The following is a 10,648-nucleotide window of genomic DNA, read 5'->3' as shown; positions in this document are numbered from 1 at the left end:
GTATGTTCTCAAACTTTTGATAGGTACCGACAATTTCTTTTAACAAAGACTGCACCATTTTATCGTACTCCACTAGTGAGAGTAGCGCTTGTTTACCTTCAGGTTGTCACTGAAGATTATTATCAAACTGGCAGATGAAAAGTGCCATATCGTTGCTTTAATTTGTATGTCTAGAATTATGACTGAAGTCGAACACATTTTATATATTATCCTTTTGGACTTCATCTTATGTAAACGTAGTTCTTCACTCATATTTTCTGATGATTGTTGGCCTTTTTCTTGTTAATTCAAATTTTGTATTAAACATTTTTTTATAGAGAAGCTATACTGTGTGATGTGTCAGTAAGAAACATTGAATTTAGAGTTATATGGGTCTTTTTATTTCTTTAAAAGTATTTTTATATAGCTGGATAATAAAACTAAATGTGCTAAAGAACATTGGACCTGGGTGTATTTTTTTTATTGTTGAAACTGATAATGGTTTTTTTAATGTCCAGTACCTAATATATCCTCAACCAAATATTTTGGAATGAGTGAATGACAAGCGAAAAATAAAATTTTCAGGTAGTTTGATTTCACTTGGAAGTTCGTTTAGTTAGAATTTGCTCTTCATAGTAAGAAAACTTAAGCATGCTGATTAGTTAAAAGTCAAAATTGTTTTGTGACAGTTTATAGTAGTGCTGGATTTGTGACAGTTAAAGAGTTTTTGCTTTGTGTAAATACCTATCTTTTTATATATACACGTGTGTATATACATAAATAAATGACAAAATATAACTAATGAATTCTATGAATCATCTTTTAACATCTGCCTGTTAGTTCTCCCAAGGTGACAAACTTTTTAGACAGCAGTTTATTTCCTCTCAGAATATCTTTTGCAAATATGCTATTACATTTCTGGAAAAAAAGACATGTTAAAGTTTCCTTCTAGGCTTCTTATAATCCAGTCTCCATCAGCCAGCACTCTTCCTGTATTTTGTTCGCGAGGCACTAATTGTCCGCATTTGGCAGGTTTAACACTTCCTGACAGAGAGGCTATTAAGGGGAAGTATTCTCCAATAACTGTCACTGGCTTGAACAAAGAACCTTCAAACTCAATGTGTGGAAACCACTAACATTCTTAAATGACCCTTTTCATGGATTTTTATCCCTTTAAGCTAAAATTTGGAGAATGTAGGATCAGCAAAAACAGCAAGGTGTAATAAAGCAGTAAACCTTGATTTTAGAGTGGGAGGTATAGATTTATCTCTGACTTGAAAACAATTGTTATTTGGAAAATCTCATTAGCAGATGTGACTGCTTGGAGTAAAAAAAAAAAAGACTTAAAACCGATGTCGCTTTCAGGACCGCTTTGAACTTAACAAGCACCTATTTGTGGAGCAGACTGGCTAATGAAAGGAAATTAAATTTTTCTGACAACTTCCCCTGCCAACCTCCTTATTCAGGAGATGTTATTAGGTACTGAAGACTTTTAAGGAAGATTTTTTTGTTAGACATAAATGAACCAATTGTAAACATCCCCTGTTCCCCACTTTAGGGAGGATTCTGACATGGTTTCTCTATATTTTTAAAGTATTAGCTTAAAAGCTTAAAAAATACCAACCTTCATGTTAATATTTTAAAGTTATTTTCTAAAAAATTGAAGCATTCTTACCAGCTAGTGGTGTCAAAACATCATTTCTTGTGCTAGTTACTTTATGTCACTGAGTTTTAAAAAAGTTAATTTACCACGAGGCTTGGATTTAACACCTTTTCAGCTCTCTTTGTTATTTGGGGAAATGTATCAGGAATGTCGTATGTTGGGTGTATTATGTGAGAGTTAATATTCAGTGAAATGGTTTTAGATTCAAAGGAAATTTTTTTTCTTTTCAGTGGCATTGGTTGATGTTTTGCAATAACTAATCCTTACATTCATAAACTTGTATTTTTGGAATGCATTTTCTTTCCTTGGCTTTTTGGAAGTTTTCCCCCCACCAGTTGGTTTGTTGAATTTAAAGTTTTAATTTATGTAATAAGATGTAACCAGTAAAGACACAATATTGAAAAAGAGGATAAAATTAAAAGAAACAAAAGTAATGGAGATTTCTAAAGGAATTGTTGGGAGGAACAATTGACAATTTTTATAGATACTGGAAATTTACTTTTTTATTTCTAGAAAATCTGTTGAGCTTCTTCTCCCAAACAATAGAGAATCAACTCCCCCTGCTGACAGAATCTAGGAAAACATGACATATAAATAGAGAAACAAGTTGGCCGTGAACAAACTTTAATGATCTGATTTATGATTCAGTATTGATTGTAAACATCCAAATTCTGCCGTTAAATTCCAGCAACTGCACCAAATCATTTGGCAATTCTGGTAGTGCTTCCTGCCAGCTCATTTCAAACTGCTTTGAGTTTCTTAATATAATAATGGTGAGGTAGAATTTACATTCCACTTATGGTATTAATTTTACATTTCTCTGAATGAAAAGAGTTAGGAGGTTGTAAAATTGAACATTAAATGAATCAGAGGAGACAGTGGTGCAATATATGACTGCCCTAAAGACATTGTGCAATGGCTGATGGGATTAATGTTTAGTCTCATTTCCTGCTTTTACAGGATGCAGATGAAGCTGTCAGAATTGCAAGGGAAATTGGTAAGTTCTTAAATTAACTTTGGTAGAGTTTCTGTCTTTCAGCAGATATGGTTGAGTAAACATGTAATAAGGAATTCCCATCGAGCAAATAATATTTTAATAGTTTTACGTTTCTGATTAGTTGTTGCTCTGGAAGAATTTATCAGCTGAATTACCGTATTTTGTTATTAAAGTCAACTTTAAAGAGTAATTTGACCTTAATTATAGCTCTTTTGTAAGATGAAATCACTGGCTAATTAAAAGAAGGAATTGTCTTAAGAATTCTTGAGATCGAATGTGATGTAAATTTTTTATGTACGTAGTTGAATGCAACTTATTAAAATTAAGAACATATATGATTAAAGTGAAGATATCATATTTGACAAGGCTCTTCAAGTTTTTATTTTTCCTAAGATGTTAAATATCAACTTAATAACCTTGCTAGGAAAGAGAAAATAGAATGTGAGAAATTAGAACCGAATATTCTAAATTGGAGTAAAAGGTAAATGGAAGGACATTTTCATGACTGTTTTACTTGACTGTTTTAGGTATAATTGTACTGGAGCAGTGTTTCTCAACCTTTTATTTTCAAAAATGTTCCTGGAGCTCATGACAACTGTTGTATTTTCAGTATCTGCTAATTAAAATTTACAAAGCCATACTGTTATCATGGATTAGGAGTGCTATTAAATAACTTTGAATTTTATTAATCAAATTAGTATTTGTATATGTTTGATGGAAATTTGTAGCTAAATGAGAGAAATTAGACAGTGCTTTGTAGTTAGGAATTCACAGCGTCTTCCTAGTATTCCTACACAGACAAGGCCAAGCTTTTCAGAGAAGCCTTCCGTGTTAATATTTCTTTAGTTGTGTTTTCTCATTAAAATTGATCATTTAGAATTATTCATTTGGAGACCATTTGATTGGGAAAGCTTACATATTTGTGATATGTGAAATATCTTCCTGGTCTGAAAGTGATCACTTTCATTTGTAAATATATTCTTTGCAATAGGGGCAGTCAAACTTAGCAGTTAGTTCTTCAGTGATCTATAAAGATGCTTGTTGCATCCCTGTTTCTAGTTGGATCTGGCTAAATTAGTTGGGTTAGGCACATTGCTAAGTATGTTTTGTTGTTTGTGTATTTTGCAAACATTTCTTTTGCTAACATAGGTCCTGGACCTAAGAATAGGCCCTAGAAAATAGTATTTTATCTGACTACAACATCTCTTCACTAATCATTTCTTCAGATTCATCAGTATTTTCAAAAAGCATTTCAGTGCTTCACAGGAAGATTTGCTACATTGCTGAAGAAGTCGGACTACATGGAACTGACTTGTGGTTTATTTCTTTGGGAGAATCAAAAGCTTTTCTCTGTGGTTTGACATCACTGGCTTTCCTCATAGTCTAAGAGGCATGTAACATACCTGCTGGCTTTTCAGATTTTCCTAAAATGATTTCATTTTATTCTGTTTGTACTAGTAGATTTCAAAAGTTATCTTTCTCGTTTTAGTGTAGATACTATTGTTATCTATTAAATAGAATATAATAATAGTATCTACATAAAAAGGACAGAATATCTGGAGGAATTTAGAGAAATAAAAAGAGATTAGAAGAAAATCTTGAATTACATTGATGTGCCACAGTTTGAATTATGAATCTTCTACTCAAGCATTTCCTTTGTTTAAACGGCAGGCTGCAGATTGCTTTGCTTGCTTTAATGTCTTGTCTTCTACCTTTTAAAAATAATCTGTGACCTTTAAAATAACCAGTGAGTCATGATGGGACTCTGACCAGTCCCCAACACTTGATTTTCCTCCTTTAATATTTTAATGGTATGCTTTACTCCCCTTTCAGTTTTTTACTACTGAGGTCACCTAATTCAATGTAAGGCTCTTTTCTTTATATTTGGGCACATTCCTTTATGACTCTTTTCCTATCTTCTAATTCTCCCCAATTACACCTTTGCATTTGTGAAATAAACGATCGCAATCATGGCTATTAAGTATACAAGTGCTAGTGTTGTGCTTATGCTGAAAGAAAGGGAAGCCATAAAATTTGAAGTGAAATAAAACATAGTAAAGAACCAGGGTCATCAGCTTCTTTATAAAGCTTTTGGAATTTCCTTGAAAACCCCTTCTGAACCACCACGGAAACCTCCCATAAAACCCTTTTCCCTCAAGTGCCAGCTTCCAAAATAGATGAAATTACATATTATTAAAGTCTCTTGATTTTCTGTGTTGTTCAGTGAGTCATCAGTTTTGTTTTCTATTTTATTGAGATATATCACATTTTAACTACATTATAATTTTGATGGGTCTTTGTAAGTTCATCTGAGAGTTGAACTGAACATTGATTCCATGGGAAAATATGTTCCTAGTTCTAAATAACTGAATTATGATCAAACCTTCGAAACTATAGATTTGTAAGTTGCAATTGTCCATGTGTCATACCTACTCATAGATTTCTCTGTTTTACCTCTCTGTGTTACATGCTGAAAGTGAAATTGATCATCTTTTGTGTGGTTCCCTCCTCTTAAGTCTTTACTTCTCTTCTGGAAATAGGAATCTATGCTGCCAAAGGAGGAAACTAACTGCATTGAGCATTGATGAATTAGATGTCTTTTACATAATAGTAGCTCTTGTTTATGGAGCATTCTTTCCATGTAGCAGGCACTTTGTGAATGTTATTTCTAATGCTAATTAGTGGGTTAATTATTTTCATTTACATTTAAGAAACTAAGGATTAGAAATGGTAAGTAATTTGCTCAAGGTCACAGAACTACGGAGCGGTGGGCCTGCTTTAAATTTAGGTTCATTTAGCTCCTAAAAACCATGGATTTTTCATTATACTTTGACTAAACTAATGAGATTAAAGGATGAGAGCTAAAATTTGAGCCACCACTTTGTTTGGAATACTGTAAAGCACTTAAGCATGCTATATGTGGAATTAAATAGACAGCCTCTTATCATTGACAGGGTGAGAGACAGTTAAGACTTAATATGTTACTTCCAAGTACTTGTTTTTTGGTCTTCCTCGTCTCCCTCATTCTCTATCCTATTTTTTCCTTTGACCTCTCTAAGTTTAAAGATACAGGGCTCTTGATCCCCAGTTTATCTTTAACTCCAATAGACACCAGTAATCAGTGAGCATGAAAGTCTGATCTTTTTACTGGATTAAAGGTCCTTAATACAATCAAGCCAAAATTGATTCTTAAAAGGAAAAATTGTAAATCTAAAACCTGTCTCTTAACAACTTCTAGATGATTCTGATTCTTTTGCCTGTCTGTCTGAGAATTGCAAGTCATGCCCAATTTAAATAAAATTTCAAGTCATACTCCAAACCTGCTTCTTCCACAGTTTCTGTATCTCAGTAAATGTCACTCCATTCATTCAATGACTAAAGCTAAAAACCAAGATCTATCCTGGTGCCTCTCTTCCTGTCATCCTATTGTCAGTCTATCAATAGATAACTGTCAATTCTTCATTCAAAATATCTCTCATACTTACCACTCACTATCTTTACTACCAACACTCTCCTCCGAACTACCATTGTCCTTGCAGGGACTATGACAATAGTTTCTCTACTTCTTCAGCACTTCAAAGCCATTCTTCACATAGCAGTCAGTGTGATATTTTAAAACTCTAAATAATAAGGACACATTCGTCTCATCCTACCCATCCCTGCTTTAAATTTAGGTTCCCCTCTAATGGAAATTAGGAAACCCTCTAATGGATTTCCATTGCACTTAGATAAAGTCAATATTCCTTACCTGTGCTACAAACCCCAAATAATATGGCACCTGCTTTTCTCTCTTAATTTCGTTTTATAGCACTTCCTTCCTTGTCTACTATACTTCAGTTACACTGGCTTTCTTGAACACAGAAAATTTCAGGGCCATAAAATAAGTTATTTTTTTTGAAGAGGGGAGAGATATTTGTTGTTATTTTTTTTTTCTTTTTATCCCTCACCATCGTTTGGGTACTTACATTTTCTTTTATTACTCTAACACACACATTTTGCATGTAAGCATAATTTCACAGTTTCTTTCTCCATGTTTTACCATACTCACTCCCAACTGCCTCTTTTTGTTCCTCTCAGTCCTTCATCATTATTTTCTTGTTTTATTGTTTATTGTTGGATACCTTTTATTTTTCCGATTACTCTGTTGCAAAAGGCTCTGCATAATGTTCAGACAATATATGAAAACATTATGCCTTTTTTGTTTCGAAACTTCTTATCTGAACCCATTCCGCTCTAATCTATCTGTACATCGAAAGTGTGCTTGATTTCTGATCCCTGGAGCAGAGTTAGGGATCTAATATTTTTCTATTTGCCTGAGTAGGGGAAAATAGGTCGACAACATCAGTTTTTCCAAAAAAAGTGCAATCGCCTTTCTTTGCCAAATCGAAACAAATAATGTTACGTATTGGTTTATTTTAGCTTATAACACATCTTGATTTTATCTTTCTTTTCAATATTGTTTCATTCTTATTTAAACGAAATATATTTATGTAGTTACTTATGTATGCGTTTGGCCAACTTAGGAAAGGGAAATATCTTGACACTCTTTCATTTTCCAGTGGGAAAAAAACAGTGATAATAAGGATCAACCTCAGGTAACTTTTTTTTTTTTTAGAGATTATGTATATTTTTAGTAGTAGTAGAGATAGGAATTATTCATAGTTGGACTGCAACACATACATGTTTACATTCTAGTTACTGGATATTTCTAGCCCCCAGATGGTATTGCTGCAGATGTGCATCACCTCAGTCCGAAGTGTGCTAACCTGCAGGGTACACCAAAACTAAATTGATAATGAGAAAACTAAACTGACTATAACTAATTTGTAATTAGAAGGCAATGAAATCAGTAGAAAATTCTGATCAAATAAATACAGCATGGATAATGCATTGATAATGGAATTCATTTCCTCATGTTGCTTGAATTTAAATTATCTCTGTATTCACAAAAGGAACTTATGTATGTAGTCACATTTCCCAGTAGATTCTGAATTATAATTCTTTGGAAAAGTCTAGTAATGGGCTAAATTTTGAGTGTATGCAGTTACCATTAGTTCTTCAGACAGAGCTCTAGTATTCCACATTTTTGTTGCCCATCCCTGTGACCTTAAAACAATAAAGATTTACTTTTTTTCACCCTAAATTTTCACTTCCCATTGGTCAGATGTGGAGTGGGAATGAGTTCATTAAGAGAATAAGGCTGATGGATATTCTACCATCTGCAATTGTCATAGATGACAGAGGCAGGATGTAGAGAGGTCTCAGTTTTGATATTAGTAATGAGGCCTTTTCCATGATTCAGTATTCAGTATTATATTTCTTTATGTCATTTTGCAATTTGCACACTATCATTGCCACCTACATCCTGAATTCATCAACTTCTCTCCATTTCTACTGCTGCTCTCTTTGTTTCTAGTGTCATTTCTTGCTTAGAGTACTGTAATAACCTTCCATATATACTTCTGTGCTATGGGTTGGATTCCCTTGGAAGCAGACGTGGGAAAGTTTATTGGGAGAATACTTTTGGGACCAGTATGAGAGAGTGAAGGAAACTGGATTAAAGGAGAAGTTGAGTTGAGATGCAGATTCAACAAAGACCTTGGCTAATTCTACAGAAAGCTCTGAATATTGGTTGGTCTTTTATAGTTGTATCAAATTGAAGCAAGAGAATTGAGCCTTATATACCTGTATCAACTCACCGCTGAGGGTGGAGTGTCCTTAGGAAGCGGCAAGACCTTAGGCAGCCAAGACTTCCAGCAGCTGGCTGAATGGCCTAAAATGGTGATCTGGACAGAGAACCCTATTTTCTAATTTTGATATGTACTTTTCACGATTGTTTACTTTTAAGTATTTTCAGATTTGTTATGATTTTTGACTTGTTATTTAGTAATGCATTTTAAAATAACTGAAAAATTTCAACTTGTTTTATTATTGATTTCTAACTTAATTGCTTTCTGATCAGTGAATATGATCTTTTTCACTTAGAATCTTTCTGATTTGATGAGAATTGCTTTATGGCCAAGAAGTAAGTCACTTTAAATACATCTTCCATGTATGACTGAAAAGAGTGTGCATTCTCAAATTATTGTATGCCATGTTTTATAGATGACCAAAAGATCAAACCTTCCTGTTAGGCTATTCAGATCTTCTAGTGATGTTTTTGCTATTTAACTAATTTTTAAGAGTGGATTTCTCAATTTTTCCTTGCTTGTCAGATTTTGCCTCTGTATATTCTTGAGATAAGTTAATAGATAATATAACAATATAACATGTCTTGGCTAATTTTACTTTTTATCAAAATGCAGTGACTTTTTCTTTCAGATCGATTTTATGTGATATTAATATGTCTAAACCAGCTTATTTGATCTTTTCCTCGTATGTACCTTCATCTTTTCAATCGACCAGTAAACTCGTTTTAAGTGTTATTTCTTGTAAGTATATGGATGGTCGTTTTTTTTCTCCTTTTATTCAGACTGGCATTGTCTTTTATCTAGAGAGTTTAGTCCATGTGCATTTACTGTATTTACCTCTATATTTTGATTTACTTACTGTCTGCTTTTTATTTTTGTTTCTGTTCTTCCTTTTTTTTTTTTTGATTTTTCTCTTTTCCTGGCTTCTTTATGATAAGGATTATTTAAAAACTCTTCTTCTGTTTTATTCCATTTTCCCCTCCCATTCTTCTCCATTGGAATGGAAATTTTACACTCTATTTCTATTCTTTCAATGTAGAAATTTCAACATGGAGACATTCCTGTAGGCATCTTTTATTCTTCTAATCTAAACTTTTTAAAAAATTCACTTAAGTTTTAATATAAAGTTATTCTCTCACCAAAGAAGTAAATACTTTAATGATGTTTACTTGTTTGTCCTCTATGTACGTTCTTACATTTTATTTTCTTCTTTATTTACCTCACTAATTAGACATTATTATAGAACATAAACAGCCAATGGTTATTTAGCTTTATCCAAAAGCTAATTTCTTTGCTCGTTGCTCCTTTTATTCCTGACTTTGCAAATAGTATTATTTTTGTTTTTCTTGGAATTTACCCTTTAGAAGTTTCTATAGGTAGTTAACTCAGTTTTTGAATTAGTTAACTCAGTTTTTGTTTACATGAGATTGTCTGTTTTTGTATTCTTTCCTGAAAGATAGTTTTGCTGTATATGCAAATCTAGGTTGACAGTTTTCTAGCAGTATAGTGCTGAAATCTTTGTATTATGTTGTGTAGCTGTTGAAGAAATAGTTCTGTCTAATTTTTGTTACTTTGTAGGCAATCTGTTCTTTTGTCCCACTGCTTTATAAAAATAATTTTTATTGAGGTATACTTTATGAAGAATAAAATTACCTATTTTAAGTGTATAACTTAATGAATTTTAATAAGTGTAGTAACTACAAGTAAGATATAGAACATTTTTTATCTATTTTGAAAATGTTCCTTCCCCCATTTTACATTTCCACTAGCAGTGCTTGAGAGTTCCAGTTATTTCATACTTGAAAAACACTTGATATTGCTTGACTTAATTTAAGCCATTCTAATAGTAGTTTTATTTCATTGTAATTTGATTTCCTTAATACCCAATGCTACTGAGCATATTTTCACATGCTTAATGACCGACCATTTATTAATCTTCTTTTGTGAACTATCTTTTCAAATGTTTGCCTTCCCCCCTGCCCTTTTTTTTTTTTTAACGATTAGTAGACTTAATTTTTTTTCCAGCACAGTTTTAGATTTATAGAGTAACTGAACAGCTAGTACCTGGAGTTCCATATATACTCCCAACCCCAGCCCTCTACACAGTTTCCCCAATTATTAATACCTTGCATTAGTGTGGCACAATTATTATAATTAACAAACCAATATTCACACATTATTATTAACTGTAGTTCATAGTTTACATTAAAATTCACTCTTTGTTTGGTATAGTTCTATGAGTTTTGGCAAATACGTAATGACGTGTATCCACCATTTTAGTTTCATACAAAATAGTTTCCTTTGTGCTTCATTTATTCA

At 32.7% G+C, this 10,648-nt stretch overlaps 1 protein-coding gene across 6 annotated transcripts in view; it reads left to right on the top strand.

Annotated features, from left to right (window-relative positions):
* Positions 1–10,648, top strand: part of PCCA (propionyl-CoA carboxylase alpha subunit) — a 352,647-nt gene that overhangs the window by 111,294 nt on the left and 230,705 nt on the right. For all 6 annotated transcript variants that reach the window (XM_011363200.2, XM_011363198.2, XM_023532414.1 and 3 more), the window contains one exon: positions 2,603–2,639. In XM_011363200.2, the coding sequence (XP_011361502.1) occupies positions 2,603–2,639 (37 nt within the window). The remainder of the gene's footprint in view (positions 1–2,602; positions 2,640–10,648) is intronic.

The sequence above is a fragment of the Pteropus vampyrus genome, unplaced genomic scaffold (assembly GCF_000151845.1).
Source record: "Pteropus vampyrus isolate Shadow unplaced genomic scaffold, Pvam_2.0 Scaffold83, whole genome shotgun sequence".
Classification (NCBI taxonomy): Eukaryota; Metazoa; Chordata; class Mammalia; order Chiroptera; family Pteropodidae; genus Pteropus; species Pteropus vampyrus.
Note: the sequence above shows the minus strand (reverse complement) of the source record. Positions and strands in the feature narration are given on the sequence as shown.